Source organism: Limulus polyphemus, unplaced genomic scaffold (genome assembly GCF_000517525.1).
Source record: "Limulus polyphemus unplaced genomic scaffold, Limulus_polyphemus-2.1.2 Scaffold3472, whole genome shotgun sequence".
Lineage (NCBI taxonomy): Eukaryota > Metazoa > Arthropoda > Merostomata > Xiphosura > Limulidae > Limulus > Limulus polyphemus.
Window position 1 is genome coordinate 22,301 of NW_013669082.1, and position 22,167 is coordinate 44,467.

At 30.8% G+C, this 22,167-nt stretch overlaps 1 protein-coding gene across 6 annotated transcripts in view; it reads right to left on the reverse strand.

The window, feature by feature from the left end:
* Positions 1-22,167, reverse strand: part of LOC106469411 (vasculin-like protein 1) — a 30,188-nt gene that overhangs the window by 2,619 nt on the left and 5,402 nt on the right. For 2 of the 6 annotated variants that reach the window (XM_022397927.1, XM_022397928.1), the window contains exons 3-13: positions 18,161-18,427; positions 17,553-17,658; positions 11,989-12,118; positions 10,435-10,622; positions 9,771-9,920; positions 8,014-8,083; positions 7,541-7,654; positions 6,079-6,218; positions 4,433-4,486; positions 1,630-1,716; positions 951-1,136 (exon numbers count right to left, since the gene is read on the reverse strand). In XM_022397927.1, coding sequence (XP_022253635.1) covers positions 951-1,136; positions 1,630-1,716; positions 4,433-4,486; positions 6,079-6,218; positions 7,541-7,654; positions 8,014-8,083; positions 9,771-9,920; positions 10,435-10,622; positions 11,989-12,118; positions 17,553-17,624 — 1,191 coding nt within the window. In that variant the 5' untranslated portion in view covers positions 17,625-17,658; positions 18,161-18,427. Of the gene's footprint in view, positions 1-950; positions 1,137-1,629; positions 1,717-4,432; positions 4,487-6,078; positions 6,219-7,540; positions 7,655-8,013; positions 8,084-9,770; positions 9,921-10,434; positions 10,623-11,988; positions 12,119-17,552; positions 17,659-18,160; positions 18,497-22,167 lie in introns of all 6 variants that reach the window. The other 4 variants (XM_022397925.1, XM_022397926.1, XM_013929901.2 and 1 more) reach the window with 3 other exon arrangements.

A 22,167-nucleotide genomic window follows, 5' to 3' on the forward strand; every position in this document is an offset into this window, starting at 1 on the left:
TACTACAAATTTTGATGCCTACATTTGGGTGTTCCAAGTTGTTATTCAGTTTAATTTTGATAACTCAATATTTGATCTGCATTTTAATATAAAACCTCACCAACGAAAAATTTTAGTTCTTAACAGTTTGCCTGATTTTCGTGAAAGTAAATGACAATGTATGAAGTGCCAAAAAAACAACAACTCTTGAAACAGAAATGCAACATTTCATATTACAGTGGTGTACCAAGTCAAATAAAATATTAATATAAATGCTGGAGGTATCCCCCACACACTAAAATATTTTAAAAGTCCATCAGAACAGCAAACAATTGGAATAAATGATGCAACGGTAACAGTGGCAAAACATTGTTTTATTGGATATTTTCCTATCCAATTTTAACCATTTTTTTTAAATAAAAAATGCCTAATTTGATATTGCTTAAACCAAAATTTTACCCACCTTTACAAAACAAAATGCATTCTCCTAATATAAGAATGTGGAATATTAAGATCTAAATTCCAACATCTTTCACAATATGATTACTACACAATGTTCTCACAATTATACTTTAATATAATAAGAAGCAAATAAAAATCATATTACTATGATACAACAACTTTTGAATGTTATCACAAAAATGTTCATAAAAGTTTATTATAATCTAATTACGAGAAATACTGATGCCGTAAAAACATTTCCTTCAGAAAAAGGAAATAATACATTTCCAATAGAAAAATGTGGATATGTTCACTGATGAATAACTGTTAAAATATCTAACCTTTTTCTAAATTTCCAACAGATCAGTTTTAAAAAACCAAGCACAATTTTTTTATAAAGTTCTGTATAATATCGGCTTCTTCACAATACAAGGTTTGAGCACTAAATCATCCACCCAAGTGCTCAGGAATATGAAAAGAAAGGTTCTCAATATTATCTAAGATGACAAGACAGGCTGTAGAAAGCATACTTTATCTAGAATCACCTGTGAGAAATCTTCATCACTTCTTTTCTGGTGGTTATCGTTCTTCTGATACAGCTCATTCCTACCACCTTCTTCACTCTGTAAAGCCTTCAAAAATTCACCTTTGTTACCTCGAGTCTTCGGGTTCTTGATCAGAATTTCCATGTGTGGTGGGGGAGTTGGAGTTGATTTCTTTAAGTTGACAAATATATACAGTTACATTAAAAAAACAACAAGTACTTGAAAAAAGTCTCTGTTAACTTGGTCAGTAAAACAAATTTGTTATAGATATTTTAGTTTTAAATTTTTTAATAAATTTCATGCACTTTAGTTAAGTATATCTATACTGTGAAGGAAAAAACAGGGGATATCTGTAACATAATTTCTCTTCAATTTGGAAAGTATTAAACCAACCAAAAAGATAAGAATAAATTTAATAACTTCAAAAAAAAGCATCTTAATGCAAAAAACATGCAAGTAATCACCAAGCATTAGGCTGCTGCTGACCAATCTTATTCATGATTTGAAAATATTGCTTCACATTCACTCTTTAAGTCCATTAAACTACTAAAAAACATGAAAATTCCAATTTATGGGTTCTATGGAACAATAAACTCCTTTTGTAAGATTACATCTATACGGCACAAAATGTGTCACTTTTAACTCTAGACACTGACGAACTTACAGATCTGCTACCAGAGTTTGACAACGGTTGGGATGTACTGGTTGCACTACTTGACCTGGTGATACCTAGGCCATTGGTCATTGGTTCCTGAAGTGAATGGAAAATAATTAAATATAACTAACAATAACTGAAATGTTCAAAGCTAGTCATTCAGAAATCGTACTTTTGATGGCACCTTTTCATAACAGCCAAGCTGTTCGAGAAGTTACATAATATTTGTTCAAGTAGACAATTTATCATTGTCAAGGTTATCTATGATGAAAAGTAAATCCAATAAATTTTAGCATAAATACTGTTATGACTTGCCTTTAACTGGCTTTCTTTCAAAGAAGAAACATGTGCATTTTGAGTTCTAGAAAACATTCTTCTACCTGTAAATCAACCTGTTGTACAAACTCAACTATTCAAATCCATATCATTGGACGGGTAAACCTGTCATAAACAACTGGTCAAAACAGCTAGACAAGAACACCGTAATTCTGCCCTGGAACTTAATAAATTTTGTTTTTCTCTAATTTAGAAGCTACCCATAACCAGTGTAGTCTACTATTATCATTTGAAGCCAAGCACTACATTGACAGGATGTACTACAGCATAGGAAGCATTTTTCTATAAAAGTAAATAATTTTTTACTTCTAGACTAGGTTTTAATGCTAGAAAATACACACAAAGTGTTGCTCATATGTTACAAGGAAAGATATATGCAAAGTTGATCTTAGCCTTATTTATAGGCAGTATGTTCAAAAAAAAATTAAGCAGGCTTAATGGAATGCTTTGGCTGTAACTGTACACATTTTCCCACAATTTGATCTCATTTTCATTTGTCTGACAGTGCATTTTATTTAAGAAGCAAGCAACTGGTTGATAAAATTTAGAAAAATTATGCAAATGCTAAACATCCATGCTATGTCCTATTCCTAGCTCATGTTAGTACAAACTGCCACATAATGTATACCAACAGTAATAAACTTCAAGTCCACAGAATATATATATATATATATATATGTTAAAGGAGGTTAGATAAAGCATCTGTCCAAGTCATCTAAATATCTAGTGCTGCTTGAACTGTAGGCCTAAGCTTAATAATATATTCTCTAAAACTTTGTCATATGTTAATGCAGGATGGCATTCAGGGTCTGAATGTGGAAATTTAAATAAACTTACCAATCAATTAACTCATCCTTTATCCCACTCATCCTAATATTGATATTTTTCAGTTTATTCTTAAATTCATGTTGGGTAACCATATTGATTGGTTACATATAAATCTAAATGACAACTTGTTATCAGAAAACATGCATTATACATTGTCTATATTGTGATTCACCATGTGCTAACATACATCTAGTGGACAAACCTAGTACTTCAAATGTCTACCTAACAATACTTGTAGTCTGAAGCTAACATCATAATTAATACGGACAGTTTAACATTCTCTCTACACCAGCTTGGTCATTTTGACCAACCTTACAACCACCACATAACCATGGAACTATACATACTATAACTTTTAGTGTTGAAAGTGTATTTCCATGAAATGTGGCAAGCTTTTAATACACATTACAATTTTTTTAAATTAAGAATTTTTATTAGAGATTTGGCTGTGAATTTATGGAGTCACAATCTGACTCAGACTAATATAAAACTAATATAAGTACATAGTCTCTATCTTACACATAAAACTATGTCCTCTATTTACTAATTTATGTGTGTGTTCAAAAAAGTTGACACTCTGTCATGGTCTCTACCTCTGCCCATAAGATTTCATAGAAGTTACTATTTACAACTGCTCTAAATTTACAAAATTCCGGAGTTCTTATAAACTGCAAGAAAGAAAATAATCCTAACATCTAGATAATATACTACCAATTTTATAAGCTTCAGAAAGTTGAAAATTATAAAACATGTGGAAAGTGGAATTTTACAGTTTTTGACATCACCAACTTCAAATATTTATTGCCTTCAAGCTATCTGAGCTAAAAAAACAACAAACGTACACAAACTTTACAGATTTTGGCTTTGTTCATCCACCAACAAATTGTATCTACACAGATGGAAAATTTAAAAATTATAGCTAACATTTTTTAATTACTTTATATAAAACAAATGGTAATAAAACTTGTATGAAAAGAAAAGTTGTGACCTCAAAATTGAGGTTACAGTTTTATATTGGAACATTCTTGTGATGGGAGATATCACAAGAATGTTTCTAAACTCAATGTTATTTTGCCCCTGTAAAAACCCAATATAATGGGCTGGAAAGGGTTAGCTAGTAAATTACTAGTGAAAAAATTCAAATAAAACAACAAAAATGATGCATAACCTGTCTGAACAACCACTTAATATTACTGTCAACTGTTCAAGTAAATCCATGCAGCTAGTCCTAAGATTACCTCCAAACCCCATAGCTGGTGCCCACAACATAAACTAAATGAAGTTACTTATTCTAAACAATCCCACAATTCTTGTGCAAATCTACACATCCAGTCCTGAGAACTTTCAAAATTTGAATTATTTGCTTTGAATGATTCTTTATATTTTGACACCAACTTTCAAGTAAACAGTCCCCAAATTCTTCATCCACATTTTGAGGCAACCCTTGTGACTATTTTAAACTTTCTTTTATATTTTGTATGTGTGTGGAGGGGGTCAAGAGCATGTTTTTAAGTTAAATTTAAAGTTGTTTTGTCAAAACAAATGTTTGAAGAGGCTACAAATCAAGAAACAACAAAATAGAGACTTGTTATATAGATGTCAATAAAAACATCAACATCTATACTTTAAGTGAGGAAACACGGCTTACTTTTGAAGAGAGTCTAACACCATCTCTGTTTGGTTTTTTCACCTGTGACGTTTGCTGAAATAGAAAATATTTCATAACTTCAAGATCTAGAGTGACCCGATGACAATAAAGAGAAGTTCATTAACATTTCATACCAAATGTTACAGGAGATGTACATTAATATTTCATACCAAATGTTACAGGAGATGTACATTAGTATTTCATTTTAGTCCTCTGAAAGTACAAGTTTTACCGTGATAACTATACACCATTTTGCACACCAGTATTACTGGAATGATAGATTAGTTCAAACCGAACTTCCATGTATATCTATTTCACACTACCCTAAACTCAAGATCGCTACACATCTAAGACATAAAACTTATTCAGTTTAGTGATAAAAAATAAGAAAAGCTGATTTTTGTGCTACTAGCAACCTCGAGTTTTATGCCAACATGGTATAAACATATTTCACCATTCAACATAAGCACATACAGCTTAACCTTCATGTGCCTTGGCTATTTTAATTATAAGCAAGAAATGCTTTGTAAGAAATGGGGGATATTTTAATGAAAGTTATTTACATTAGAAAACAAAAAAGTCACAAAAGAGTTTGGTCTGAAAAATTTATTATATATTTTGGTGTTTTGTGGTTAGTTTGTATTAATGTTATTATTTTGTTAGTATAGAAAGAAAATCAATGACTCACAACTTGCTCAATTTTGGCCAGACATAACCAAAAACCTTGGTGACCTTTGAGATAAATTGGACAAACATAACAACTATCACTAAGACTTACTACTTAACAAGCTTTTAAGATAAAATATCAAACATTTCACTTTTTTGATGTGTTATTGACTATATTCTTATGAAAAAATGGAACACAATAACATACAGCCAAGCCTGATATAATAACTTTGTGAATTAAGCCTCCTTTGAGTTTGATGTACATTTACGATTCAGAGTTTAAACTTCAAGTTTAGAAACAGTTTGAGCAATGTGATCTTGAACTATTATTCACAGCTAATATTTTAACAAACTTCCGCAAAAAAACCCAATGACCTACTGACATCTGTGTGACCCAAGTTAATGGTTTTGGGTAATGTGGCTAGCTATGAAAAAATCCCAAATCAATACATATCACCCAAACAAACATGTAGTAAAAATAATGTTGGTTTATAGCGAGCTTCAGCACAATCAAGACAAAATACTTTGACATAAAAACATAATGGCATCAGACTTTAACCATTCACACAGTCACTTGAGCTTTCATAAACAAATCAGTACAAAGTTTGGTTGGTATCCTATTGATGTGGATCTAAAATTGATTTTTTATGAGTTCTAGTAAGCACAAAAACAAAACACAAAAGTCCGTCATCATTAATCACACCTTTCACAAGAAGTCTATGAAATTTGTAACAAATGTTGAAACACTGCTGAAGGAGATTAAATACACAAAGTTGCAGCAGGTTTATTGAAACAAGCATCAATTCAAGTATGTATTTTGTTTGCTAAAAATGAGGGAAAGACAATCCTAAAAGGTAGGTGAATATCAAAATCAGATAACATAAAAAATTTGGAGTTTTGGTGAAAACTTTACAATAAATAGCATAAACAACATTTATCATTCCATCCCCAAAACATCAGATAGTAGACAATTAACTTACCTTAGCTGCAGGGACAAGGGGTTTGAACAATGAACACCTTGCTTGGGTTGAATCATTAGTTTTGCTCCCTTGACTCACTACAGATCCAAGAGAATTAGGCTTAAGACTATTTGCTGTGTTCCCCGGAAGAGTGGAAACACCTTTAAAAAACAGAATATTTCAACAATAAACAAGTATTTAAACATAAGAAATATGAAAATAAACTTTATTATTGTATCAAGCTACAGAATCACATGAGTAATTAAATAAATTACAAAGAACTACTTTGACAATTTTGTTAATCAACACCTTTTCAATATTTCTAAACAACACAGAATTCTCTCTTTAAAATTCATTACTGGCCAGAGTTGTAAGCCAAAAGATTTCATAATATCAAGTTAGGACAACAGAATTCTATAAAATCAGTAAAAAAGTTTTTGTTCAAACATATTTTCAATAAATTACTTCTCTCCGCAAACATACTTTATTAATATTAACCTTTTGTAAAGAGTTGTACAATATCATCACTTTATCTTCAACTTTCTGAAATTGCAAGACAAAAACAATTAGTTTTCCATAAATCAAAAAACTTGAAAAATTATCATATTATTCTTTAAAAGTCTCCTTCTTGCACAATGTTTGTCGTACTTCACATGAGAAGACCTTTATGAATTAAAATACAATACTTTGCAGCATAGTTATCTCTTCAAAGTTGGATAAAAACTATTTTTTTGTTAATTCATGATCGGTAAACAAGTTAATGCAAAATATTCCACATTCACTAGTTGTTTAATAAAGAAAGTTCCCTACAGCCTTGTTCCTAACACCTAGAATATACTTTAAATTTTTCTGTAAATTTATTCAGTCTGGTAAGCTCTCAAAAGCACCAGAACTTCAAATAGACAAAAAATAATAAATCTTTACAGTTGTTTCAATACTTAGCTGTTAAGACTTACATGACCAAATAGATAACGGTGTACAATCTGTATAACAAAATAGAGATAACAATGTTTTATGATATTGTGAAACTTCTCTATGGCCTTGTTCTTATCACTTAGATCATACTTTGAACCTTACAGTAAAATTACACAGCTTATGAAACAGCCACCAGTACTAGGACTTCAAATAGATTTTTTTAAATACTATGAAAAATTAACTGTTAAGAATCGTTTGATAAGATAGACAATGTACTCATCTGAATGTTTGTTTTAAATACGAATTCTCTTAATCATTTGAGAGATATCTAGGCAACTAATACTGTTTTTAATCTGAGACATTTACCACTGCCTAGATAATACTGAGATATCTAAACCTCTATTTCAGGTGAAAAAGAAAGCTATTATACTATACTTTTTTGTTGTGAAATAAGGCAAATAGAATTTTTTTCACATATCTTGAATTATGCTCACAGAATGCACTTTTAACTTACTACAAAATGACAAAACTACACCATCAGTTAACAATATATCACTAAAATGCATACCAGATGGACTCGTGCTTTGTGTTTCAACTCCTAAGTCAGTTTTAATAGGCCTCTGAACCAAGTGTATCTTCTTGCTGATAATCGTTCCATGTACTTTAGCATTCCGTGGATTTTCTGTGAGAAACAAATGACACTATAGTATTGGCAACAAAGTAAACCTTGAAATTCAGATGCCTGCTCAGTGTTAAATCCATTTTTCTGATTGATGTAATAATAACAGTCCACTTCTATACTAGTGTTCTAACTGGCTCTTAAAATGTTTCATGAAGTTATGAAAATAAGGGTTCTCTCAGCCACTTTTTATCACTGGTTTTCTCTTTAGTTAGAAATAAAAAACATTAGGGAAATTACTCATTAAAATCATACATAAAAGGTTTCTTGCAAAAGTACAAATACTTTTACTTTGTTGCTATTTACTTTCAATAGCTGTTTATACAAATTTAGATGAAAAACAAAACATTTAGATAACTTACTCCAGACTCCACCATTGACTTGTGGTGGCTGGGTAGACAAAACATCGGCTGACTCTCCATGTAATGATGGCTGTAAAATATGTACCACAATTTCAGGTTTAAAATATTCAAGTGATAGCTTGTTTGGCCAGATATCAATCTGACCATAATAGATAGAAAGAAGAGGGTTAGTAGGAATACGTTTTTGTTTACATTTAACTATTATACGATTTTTGAGATAAACTACATCAAAGTATTATTAATCAAAGAATGTTACATCCAATCAGGGGCTAAACTGGGGTGAAACACAACCTCCTTTCAACACAGGTGATTAGTGGTCCTGGCCCCCTGATTGTAAGAAAAAAAGTACCAGTGGTAATCATAGAGCAACCAACAGCAAAACAGTTACAGCAACATGTTAATGCTACTTATGTGTGCAAATGTTTGAAGTCACAAATGAAAATAAAAATTCAAAAAATTAGGGGTACCTAATACTTTAACTCATTAATTCTACAACTCAAAAAATAAACAAAGAAACCATTAGGCACAAACAATTTAAATGTATAATAAGAATAGTTCAACAGCTTTATCAATAAGAGTAAATCGGACAACAAACCCCCCACTATATCCTACCACTTCAAAACAAGCAGAATTATTTGACTTTGAATACTCTGGCATAAATTCAAAGAAGAGCATTTACAAAAACCAATAGCAATTAAATAAACACACGAAAATCAACAAAGCACTAAATTAATACCTAAAAATCAGCATAAAACCCTCAATTTTTAATATGTACAGAAAGACAGATAACTATAAAATTTCTCTTTCAGTTGATTAATTTCATAACACAGCCATTAACATATTCCATACAGGTTTAGTCGATGTGACTGACCTTGTAACCACCATAAAAAAATATGAAATAAATACAATATACCCTTTATGATTTCTAGAAAGATTTCAAACTGTAACATGTAGCTACATTTGTATATTCTAAATACCCTAAAGTTCAGAAGCCTCCATCTTGTTTATACAATAAAACTGGAGACTTTTTTTTAATTTGTTTTTGAAATTAAATAATTAAAATGTAGATAAAACTTTAAATTATAACATACATTATTATGTTAATTTTCTTGGCATAAATTGATAGTACAGTTGTTTAAATGTTGAATGCAACTCAGTGACTTGTGCAGAAAGAGGTTTAAAGGGATGTCCGTAGTGAAAGGGTTAAAGGGATATTAACAGAACCCATACCTTCCAACTTCAACCCAACTCACTGCATGTGGAAACAATCAACCCCACCACATGCTAGGGTCGTTTCATTTAATAAGGAGGACAATAATACAGATCCCAGGCCATGAAGCATGATACCACGCATACACACACAGCTTCCAGGTTTGGCCCCACTGAAAATTTGAAGAAATGTAGACAGCTACATAATGTATTGTTTTGAAAATTAAGAAACTGGCATTTTAAACTCAAACATCAATAACATGTACACAGATCTGTCAGTTGCATAAATACTTGATCTCTTTAACCCTATCGCCCTGGGTACCCTTTACTGTGCATGACGCAAGGTTTTAGTGTCTTACGTTCAAAATTTTATTAAACTACTTTTTGTTTATGTTATACCAATTAGAATAGTATAAAATCTTAGCTAATAATCCATATTTTAATAGTTTACATGTATTAAGTTCTTATTCTACAAGGAAATATTTTAAAAAATCATAAACATGTCTCACACAATCGTGGTGTAACTTACTTAAAGATGTGTTACTTACAAACTCTTGATGAAAGTTATTGCCAGACACCCCTTTTCCCTTTCCATTGACTGCCTCCATGTTAGGTCCTGATGAAGAGACTAACTGCTTGCTTTTGGCCTTAACATTTCCAAACCCTTCAGCAGACTCTCCATGGTGAGAAAATCCATACTGAATTTGATAATACACAAACCGGTGTAAAGCTTTTCTTGACTTTCTAATAAGTTTAAACTTTTAAAACATATTGTTTTAACAGCTGAGATATCAGTAACATCATCTTGCAAGCTTCTAGAGATTAGAGTTAGATAATAATTTACCTGTTAAACATGTTTTCAAAGGGCTAAACCTGCTAACAGTAACAGCCAGCCAACCTCACTCTAAAGTAGAATAAAGGAATTTAAATCCATGTTAACTGATATGATTAAACCCTTACTTTACCCAAGAGTAAACTACAGTTGAGAAAAGTTTCATCACAAAATGAAGGACCCATTAACAATTACATTGCAATGACTATCATCATTCTACTTTATGGAACATTTTAAGTCAAAATTAACACTTCTTCAAATCACTTACAAGTAAACAATCTTTAAGCAACTTTTCCTTACAATGCTTTTAATTCATCAAGCATTTATGTAAAGCCAGATAAATTTTTTAACCACTGGATACAACACTTTCTTCCTCTCACCTTGGAATGATAAGATGGGTCTCTGAAATCATGCCTGCTATGAGGACGGCGAAGGACTGATGGTTGAGACTGGGCTGAATGAGATACAGAGCTGCCAGAGCCAAACTGTCTTGAGTTAAAATAGTGTTGAGTATCGTCGTCACTATCTACTGGATGGTGGCGGGGGAGAAAGTATGATTTTCTTTTTCCTGGTAAAACAAAAAAACAATAAAATGCAGTTTGTATATTCATATCTTACAAAAGCTAAGAGACACACTTATAATAAATATTTCAGACTCAACTTCCTGCAGATTTTTTAGGAAGTAAATTACAGGCCCATGTTACCCATTTCTGTACCATTAAATGGCCCATACACTTCAACTGAAAAAACCACTAACTGATTGATAACATGCTAACTAGGATTATGCATTTATGACCACATTTATCTTTCATGAATAAGATCAACATGAAAGTTGCTGAATTTGTAGTTTCTGGCCAACTTAACATGTATTACATAATACATAAAAACATTTTGCATAATTTTATTTTGTTGTCAGAATATTAAAAAAAAATTAGTATAACAAAATATTGGCTAAAGAATGTAATGTTAAGTTTTTCCTATCAAAGCCATTCTGAAATGAGATGTAAGAGTAAGGACTATAATGCATTCTTAAGAGATGTAGGGTAAGCTAATTTAAACTGTTTTTACTGAGTTATGCAACCCACAACTATAACAATACAAGCTCTATTTAACAAGACATTTTAAACATCCAATTTCGACTGTCATCAGGCTTAATATAAACTTGTATAATAAGGCTAATAACAACCACAGATGAACAGCCAAAATGTCATTCAAGCTTGTTTTCATGTCATTAATGTGGATTGTACATCTTAAAAATAATTTCTCATAGCAATGAAAAATCAGAATACGAAAATCATTGGGTATTATGTAAAAGAAGACTGTCTTATATGTATCGAGATAATAAAACAAGGGTTTTGGGATTTTAGGCAATCAGCATCAAAACACTTTCTCATGCAGGAAACAATTATTAGAATATGACATTATTTAAGTTACCATGTTTTTGATTTCATATTTTAATTCCATAAGCATAGAAACATAGGCACCTTTTATGTCCCCATAATATGTGAATGAATGTCAGTGTGGCACCTTTATAAGTTCTAGTATGCTACTTTACCAAAGCTCTTAGCCTGACCTCTGAAAAGTTTTTCGATTAGGGTTAAATTATTTACTGAAAGATACTGAAGAATATAAACAACAAAAAGTTTAGAAAATAAAGGTACTAAGTCTTTTGTTGTATACAACCACTTAACACGGAATCTGTAAAGTAGTTCAATGCCAACAAAACAGACTTCTACTACTTCCATTTCTAACGTTCTAATTCTACACAATTTTTCTACCAAAAACTTGAAGTCATGCATAATCTCAGCTCTGGTAAGGCTCTAACCTAGACAATCATGATCTACATCTTAGCAGTGAAACTTATTAAGAGGACTTCGTTACTTTCCACTTAAAAACATTGTGTTGTTTTTTACTGAAACAATAGAGAATAAAACCTTCTTGGTCTCTGCCAGTCTCGTGAAGTCTTGGCTGATCACTTTCTCTGGGTCGTCGTCCGTAAGATGCTCGATGTTCTTCTCGTCTACTGATGTGTCCTTCACGTTCACTATCACTTCCTAGTGGTCTCTGGATGGGTTAAAAGGGTGTCACATTTTATCAAACACGCTTCATCTTTGAAATGCATACATAAAATTCAGTTCCATTAATTAAGCAAATAAATAATTTAACTGTCCTTCTAAAACAAAAATTTTAGTACCTAATCACATTTATAGCTTCCAACATGAAATAAAATCATCCCATTTCCTCATAATCAGTAGACAATTTTAAAATCACTATATTTCAGGTACTTTTGGCAATATACTTTAAGTTTATCATTTATGTTTGTTGTTGTTGTTTTTCTGATATAAAAAAGAAAAATGCATGCTTCAAAAACATCAGGAGAAACAGGACAGCTCAGTTGAAAAATGCAAATAATAACTGTAAACAACAGTAGCACAGTAGTCAATAATCTCTGTGCTTACTACCACAGACAAAGAATAGTAACAGAACTATACTAATATCATTGGAGTTACAATTTATGAATAATTCTTTTGTGTAAGGTTGAAATGATAAACATGATAAAATACTGAATCTTAACTTGCAAGGTTTTATATCTCCTTTAACAAGAAATGACGATACAATGTATACAAAAGTATACTACTACTCATCTGAATGCAATTTAAAACAATTAAAAATTGTTAATTTAAAAAGGGGATTAGGGATCAGCAAAAAAAGTACAGAAACAAGTTGAATCAAAATGTAGAGATATAACTCTCTTAACACGGACACGGTCAATTTGACCGACCACATAATCTCTTTGTACTAGATTAAAGTCTTTATAGATAAAATACTTCTAACTTTCAATATAGTTTGTATATCTTTACCAAATTTGGTAGTCTTTTAGTTCATATCACAAGTCTTTAACATACAAAAAATCATATTTTTCGTGAATTATTGTTAATAAAATAAAATAAAGATTTGTCCATTAATATACTGAGTATTTGTTTTGAATAGTCCATGTGCAAAGTAATTTTCATGTTAAAATTAAAAATACTTTTCGTTATCTCAAAAATCTCAAATTTCCTCTGTGTAATCCCCAAAGCCTCATAAATGCATTTCAATCGTTTTTTTTCAGTAAAACTTTATAGTTTGTGTTATTTTCTCTACACTATTTCAAAATGGGATTGGTCAAATCGACTGACCTCAAAACCACCAAAAACATTTGAAATAAACCTAAATTATCCTTTTATTCTTTCAAGAATGACTTCATATTGTAATGTGAAACTACATTTGTTTATCCAAAGTAGCTCTATGTTCATAACAGTATACATTTATTTATAATTATATTTTATTGCCCTTTGAACAGTGTCTAACTACTATCCACACCATTCTAAGTTGTAAATCACTCGAGGAACATGCAGCTCATGCTACGCTATCAACTTACATTACCACAAGCTGCTCCTGTGAATGCCTCATGAACCATTTTAATTATATTATTACTATTATTATTATTTTACCTAATCTAGTCTTAAATAACTTTAAAAGATCTGTATTTTTAGATTTTAGTTACTTTTATAATAATAAATAAAAATAAATATGAAATAAAGTACTTACCCAATCTTCTTTTTTCTTGCTCTTGGGTTTATGACAAGAGTTAACCCTAATTTTATATACTATAGATAGTACTGCACTTAACCATTTTTATTTAATTAGATAATGCACCAAAGAATATAGACTAATAACATGCAAAAAGTAGACAAATTCACATACCTCTCAAAATTTTCCTGGCTTTCTAACTATGCGACAGGAGCCATTACAAATTTATCCATCCTAGTCATTAACTTTCTCATGGTAACGAATCTTGTACTGTGAGTGAAACTGACGATATTCTGTTCAGAATACAACCTTCTACAATACATCATTTGATTGATGAAAATCTTGACTTTCTTTTGGTTATAGGTAATATATAATAAAACATAAGAGAGAACTATTAACGAATTGTGAAAGAGAGGATGTAACAGGAGGGGTCTGATTTTTTTATTCAATAGCTCTATAAGAAAACAAAATTGAAGGATATAAAAATTATAGTTTGTTTGAGCAATAACAATTTTATAGAGAGTACTTTACATTTAATTTCATAATTTTGGGGAGGGGGTATATAAAATAGGGATGATGACATGCTAAGACAAAATGTGTCACATGGGTAACACTAGTGGAAATTCAGGATTTTTTTAAATATTGCCTTCTAGAATTAGAAACTTAAAACTTGTATACTATTAAAATATGGATTATTAGCTAAGATTTTATGCTATTCTAAATGGTATAACATAAACAAAAAGTAGTTTAATAAAATTATGAATGTGAGACTCTAAAAACCTTGTGTCATGCACAGTAAAGGGCGATAGGGTTACTGTTATGAGTGGGGTACTTCAGGGCTCAGTCTTAGGACCTTTGCTCTTTTTGATTTACATCAAAGACAAAGATAAAGCAATGGTCAATATATTACTTAAATTATATTATAATATTAAGGTCTTAGGTGTTGCTAGCTGTGAAGAGGATGCTGATTTACACAAGGATTTAGATCATTAGTGATTTGGGCTGTAGTGAGAATAGTAGGACTAGGGGACACAAGTATAAATTTTGGCAGGGTAGGAGTCATCTTCAGCTAAGGCAATTTTATTTTTCTAACAGGGTGGTTGGCCTTTGGAATGGGTTGCCCTCAGATGTTGTGGAGACAGTAAATTTAAGTGAGTTTAAAAGAAAGCTTAATAAGTATATGAACGATAAGGGTTGGCTTTAAGATTTTTTTTTAAATTTACATATTAATAGTTTTAGTTTAGAGAATAGGACAGCCTAGATGGATCAATAGGTCCCACGTTTTCCCAAAACATTATGTTATGTTATTTTAAAACCTATCCTGCGACATATTCAACACAGCATTCATTACTACTGTATAGGTTTCAGTAAAATATTTGTAGCAGTTTTTTCTATAGTGGCTTGTAAAACTATAATCAATAATAATAATGCAGGATACATCATTATAAACATGTACAGTGTTTACTCTAATAAAACAAAACGTTTCCAAACAGTATAAAACAGAGTATTTCCAACTAGTGTATCAGTGCTTAAATGACTTCAAAGAGCTTCACGAAGAACTTAGAAAATTTTAGAGTGGAAATCTCAACTTTCAAGAATCAACTTAAAAATAACCCTACAACCCTTGCAGGAGCTTGTTTAGTAGCTGTGCACAGATTTTGGTGCAGTATATCTTGCCATTTTTGCTTAACCCTATCACCACAGGTATCTTTTACTGTGCATGACACAATATTTTAGTGTCTTACATTCAAAATTTTATTATACTACTATTTGTTTATGTTATACCACTTAGTATAGCAAAAATTTTTGCTAATATTCCATATTTTAATAGTATATAAGTTTGAAATTCTTAATTCTATAAGAGAATATTTAAAAAAATCCTGAATTTTCCCTAGTGTGACACATTTTCTTTTGGTATCTTCTCTATTTTATCCACCATCACTCCAGTTACTCCAAAATTATCAGACAAACCATAATTTTTACAGCCTTCAATTGTGTTTGGTTACAGAACTATCATATAGAAAATCAGACACCTCCTCCAACACCCATCTGCCACATCCTCTCTTTCAGGATTTGTTAATAGTTTTCTTTTATGTTTATTTATCTATTACACATAACCAATAGAAAGCCTATCAAATGATGTATCTTATAACTTTTTCTGAAAAGATCATCGTCCATTTCACTACTAGTACAGGCTTTGTTCCCACAGGAAAGTTAACAACTAGCTTGGATGAAGTTGTAACGACTCTTGTCACGTGGTTAGAGAGCCAGTAAAATTTTGATTGTTAGAGAAAACTGTCTGCTTTTTGTATGTTATTATTCTACATTCTTTGATGCATTATTTGATTAAATAAAAATTATTTAATGGATCTCTTTAGGTTATTTAAGGTTAGATTAGGTAAAATAAACAATATTTCACAAGGCAAGCATGTGAGCAGTTTGAAGTAGTTTGTGGGTAAGGTAATTTGATAGCATAACGTGAGCTGCACGTTACCCAAGTGATTTACATCCTATAATGGTGCAAACAGTAGTTCAAAGGGGAATCAAAATGGCAATAAAACAATAAAATTTAATTTTGAATAGATGTATACTGTTATGAGTTTAAAGCTACTTAGAATTAACAAATGTAGTTTCATGTTACATTTTAAGTCATTCTAGAAAGAAAAATGGGTAATTTAGATTTATTTAAATTTTTTTTGGTGGTTACGAGGTAAGTCAAATTGACCAACCACGTATAGAGTTAGGTTAGAGAAAATAACAGATAAAATATAAAGTTTTACTGAAAACAAACATTTGAAATGTATTTAGGAGATTTCAGAGATTACACAAATGAAGTTTAAGATTTTTGAGATGAAGAAAAGTATTTGTAATTTTAACATGAAAATCATTTTGCACATGGACTATTCGAAACAAATATTTGATATATTCAAGGACAAATCTTTTTTTAGGTTATTAAAAATACTTAACTAAAAAAAATGTGATTTTTTGTATGTGAAAGACTTTTGTTTACTGAAAGTTTGCCAAGTTTGAAGAAGATATACACATCATATTAAAAGTTACTAGTATCAAATCTATAAAGAGTTTGAACAAGTACAAAGAGGTCATGTAGTCAGTCAAATTGACAAAGCCCATGTTGAGAGAGTTAAATGGCTTTGAAGAGAAATGTGGCCAATAGTGATGAAAAAACTGATAAAATCTCTGCTTCTCTTTCAAAAATCAACATAAAAATAGTTCTATAACCTGTGCAGGAGTTTTTTTCAGGTTTTAATAAAATATTCAGTTATTTTTTCTGTAGGCTTATGAAACAAGAATAATATTAATAATAATAATAATATGGAAAACAAATGGATGAATTTTGGATTTTGTCTAACAAATGGAAAATCAACTTTTTTGCTATTATCAAAATTTTAACAGCCTTTGCTGTTGAGATTGAAAGTCTTGAGTGATGTTTCAAGAACAAGTCTGATTTTTAAGATGGTTTTTGCCCGTATGTTCTATTAGTCTTTTTGTGAAATTCCTGGGCATTCCTTATTACAAATTATTATCATGGTTCACGATGAGCTGGATACACACATCTTAACCATAAACTCTTAATACGAGATGAAGAGGTATTCCTATACACGTGCAGATTACTCTTACTGTATCACACTAGCTACTGATAAATACACTTCACATTTAACTACACTTTAAAATAATCAAAATTACCCTACAGAAGTATGCTAAATGCCATGCACCACCAAAATTACAATGTGAAACTTCAATGTCCAAATGAACAATAAAAATTAAGCTTTTACAACACTGTCAACTGCAGTGCAAACTTTCAGAAAAATGCTATACTTTGTGTACAGTATACAAGTTGAAAGCTTTTAATTAATAAACTTTTAAATATTATAATCCTAAAAATAAATGAGTCTTAAAAACTTACAGTATTTTCAACAAGTGGTATCTTCAGCCACGCTGGCGCAAAATCATGAGTAGGAGCGTTGTTACTTGCCATCAGTTGACCTGTCCCAGGATGACCATGGTAGGCACTATAATTCAAAATTTTAATATGTAATAGGATCTATCTGAATTCACAGAAAGCATAAATATACTTCTCTGCTGAATTTTGTATGAAGCTCTTCAAGGGGTATCTGTTACGATAGACTAGTCAATACCATCCACTGCCAATTCTTGGACTATGCTATTTTTTTTTTACCAATGAATAGTGTACATGATCATCGCATTTAACTGAAAAGGCATGTTCAGTGACAGAATTCAATCAAATGACTTGCAGATTGCAAGTAACCTAACCACTAGGCCATTCCAAGTCTCAGAAGTTAGGTACTTGATTCAAAATTGGTATGCATTTTTGTGATTTATAATCAAACTCCTTGTTAAACATAAAAATTTCATGGAAAGAAAACAATAACTTAAGTCTATATGATTTTTTTTAAACTTCATAATTCTTATAGCACAGTGAATTAGACAACATGGGATAAATGTTTCCTTATATTTAGCCTAATTTTAAAATACAGATTCTAACCACCCTACCTCCTGGGTTTCCAGTAGTAAACCTATATCTGTGAATCAATACTGGAAATATTTACAAACACACGTCTGTCAACAGCTGTAATGTTTTTTAAAATTCACCAGACTTGCAAGAGATTAGGCCACAACCAACAACTGGTTAGAAATGGTTAACTTCTACATGAGGATGTGACTTGAAGTTCTTGAGCTTGAAAAGGAATGTAGGTGTGATGGATTTCTTCCACAAACAACTAGCACGATGAAACACTGGGTTTCTTGCTATCTTTTCATCTTGAAATAGTAAACATGCTTCAACAAAACTTAACTACTTTATGTTCAAGATCTGATCACTCAAAATACCTGGAAAGAAAAATTAATCACGTTATGGACATGTATTAAATCTAAAATCAGTTTCTTTGTTCATTCCAAAAATAGATAATTTCATCATTAAAAGAAAATACAATGTGGAAAAAAGTTTTTCATTTTGAGTGTCTTCTAAGAAATAGTATTAATGTTTTCAAGAAGTCACCAAAATCTGATTTACAAATAAACTGCTCATTTCAATTTCAGTCCTTCATGAAATTTATAATAATAATAATATGGGAAGGTGTGACACTTCTACCATTAATATTTATCAAAGTATTATTTTGTTGAAAATATAGTTTCTATAGCTTCGATTATTGTGAAAAAGGAATGAAACATGTAACATTTAAGATTAAAATCAGCCTCTCTAATCTAATAAATTTCAACATAAATCATATGCTAATTCTTCTAACTAGACTATGGCAAAGTACTTAACATTATCAAAATTTTTACCAAACTAAGTGGTTAAGACTGATAGCAATAGTATTATCAGTGATGCCTTAAACACTTTTTTTATAAATATCCCTAATTTAAAACTCACAATTTAGGTAAACAAATCCATACCGTCATCCAAACCTTCAACAAGAGCTTTAAACACAAGGTTACAAAAATGACAATTAAAAACATAGGATCAAGCATACTCAGACTCTGCAGTTTGTTTTTTATAATGGCTGTCTCACTACTGACAATCAATATACTGACTTTCAAAGAAAAGTCCCCTTCAACACCTCCACCAAACACAGAACCACATTTAGAGAATTATAATAATGCTATAGAAAATGACATAATACTAATACAAACCTTAAAATTTTCCAAGTAAAGTCACAATAATATGAACCAAAAAGAAAACTACTTTCAAGAACCTTAAATATAACTACAGTATTATAACAAAGCCAGCAGGCAAGGCTTGAGCTGTTGTTATTCTTAACAAACATTATTAAATCACTGAAGCTAAGCACCAGCTTGGGGACAGTCATTTCTACAAGAAACTCACATGGGAATTTACAACTCAGTTTACTAAAACCACCAGTGATCTAGTTAAAGAACTCCTACAAAACAAGAAAATTAACAAAGAACCCTTCAAGTACTCAATAATCAAGCAGGCTTGTTCAGGTAGATTTTATTTATCTCTAACCCAAAATATACAAATCTAATAATCCCGGCTGACCCATAACTTCTAACACAAAGATGGCTACAATGGATATTTACTTTCTAGCAACCTTTTGTATACAATGGATGTTTCTTCCCTTTACATAAATATTCCACAAAAGCAAAGAGTTGAAATTCTGAAATGTGCCCTAAATCTTTCCAATCCATCAGAACCTCAAAAAATAACTGACTTTGCCAGTCATATTTCTAAACAACTTCAAATTCAACAACAAATATTACCTTCAGATTAGCAGTACAGCATTGTGTACCAAAATGACTTCTAACTATGCCAATATATTTATGGACAATACTGAAAGCCAGCTCTTATAGCAAAGTCCTATGAAACCTCACATAAATGACATTTTTCAGTTGGACATCTAGTTCTGAATCACTTTTTTTCTTATGCTAACCTTTCACAAAACAATGAAGTTTACTTTTGAATACTCCACTACACAAATAACTTTCTTGACATCACTGACTCTAAGCGATGGACCTTACACAATGACTTATACAGAATGCCAACTGACAGACCACAATATCTTCACTACAAAAGCTGACACCCCATCCACATTAAACACAGTATTACCTAAGTCAAGCTCTCCAAATCTAGAAATTCTGTTCTGATAAAACAAATTAAAGACCATGGACCTAAAACAAAACACGTTACAAAGAGAATGTTATAAAGACAGAGAAATGGGCAGACAGACTGAAAACGGTAAGAACATTGAAGAAAAAATATCCTTAAACAATGTTAAAAGGACCCAAACACAATTCTTCTTATAATTACCTATCACTTTAAATAAACTCACAAATGTTTCAGATATTCTGAACAAACATATTCATCTACTACAACTGAATGATCACCTTAGACAAAAATTCTACAACTGAATAATCACTTTAGACAAACATTTCTACAACTGAATGATCACCTTAAACAAACATTTCTTGAAGTTTCCATTGCCTCCTTCCTGAAGAGCAGAAGTCTTAAAGACATCCCTTGTTCATGCAAAAGTGAATTACAACTCATCACAGAAAGGTTTTCATTCATGTAATAAAGCTCTTTGTCTCACTTTCAAGTTCATAAAAATTACCAACTTTTTTCTGACAGATACAACCAAAAAACACTAAAAATACTGAAGAAATTAGATACACAACACAAAATACCATTTACCACATACTATGTAAAAAAATGCAATCACCAGTATGTAGGACAGCCTCAAACAACTTTTACAGAGCATTTCAACAATCATAAATCTTCCAATAACATCTAAAAAGACCTCCCTGTTGCCCAACACTTCAACCAACCTGGTCATTCAATTAACGATGCATTTTACATAGGCACTGAAATCAGTTTGAAAATTAAGCTGAAAGAGAAATTAAAGAAACCTATTGGATTGCCACTTTAAATACTGTTCAACCTTTTGGAATACACCTAAACCCTGGAATCAGTGATCTTCAAACCATTAATTAGTTCTCCATCAGAAACATAATTTTTCTATCCTCAGGTATGATGCAAATCCTTTATTTTTTATCCTAATCTTTCTTAATACTTATTATTTATGATAATTTTCCATGTTTGTTTTTTATATTTTTAGGTCTATCTACTTAACCTTTCCTTTTTAATCAATCTTCATATCACATCTTTAGTTACTTTATCAATACTCAATATAGTTTCCCTAAAACAAAACCTTTCTAACCTCTTTACATTTAAGTTTCCTGTTGTATCATACAATGGGAATGAGAATACTGACAACAATTGATTGAAAACTAATCAAAACACTTCCAGGTTCACCACCTTTCATACTTTAATTAGTCATTTGCAGTTTGCCCCTGATAAAGAAAGGTCCACCTTTCAGAGTGCTTGGGTTATAAGGTTTAGTATTTTCATCTTCAATTTTTTGAATGTATGTGTTTTTCTAACATCATTAATGTTAATCTCATTTCATTGATTAGCCTAATTTAAAAAGTGTCATTTACCTGAGAAAAATCTGTAGTTTACATTATTCTTTTACAAATATACTTAGGAAAAGAACTACCAGTTTTATTCTACTACTTTCCTGATTCAGAAATGAAGCTTAGATTAAATCACTGCTAATTACGGCTGTAACAAAGGGCAGATTCTGACCTTGAAAGTTTGGAAAACATATTACTGAATGAATGTTCAAATCTTTTCTAGTAATAGTTTGTATAACTTAATGGTGTTACCATAACTGATAGTTTATATTTCAATGAAAACCTTTTCATTTTAGAGTTATATCCATACAAATGAAATAAAATGTTCACATTTAGTTTAAAAACAAGTTATATAAAACAGTAATTATAATTTTCACTTCAAAAAAATTCATGTTATTTAAGTACATGTATAGATAAATATTAGGTCGTCAAAAAATTAATGTCATATTTTGTAACACTTGTATTAACCACCCCCTAAAAACATACCTCACGTATAATAGTTAAATGAACCGCCTAAACGTCACGTTAGTGTAGCCTATATAATGTGTAAAGTTTAGTATACTCTA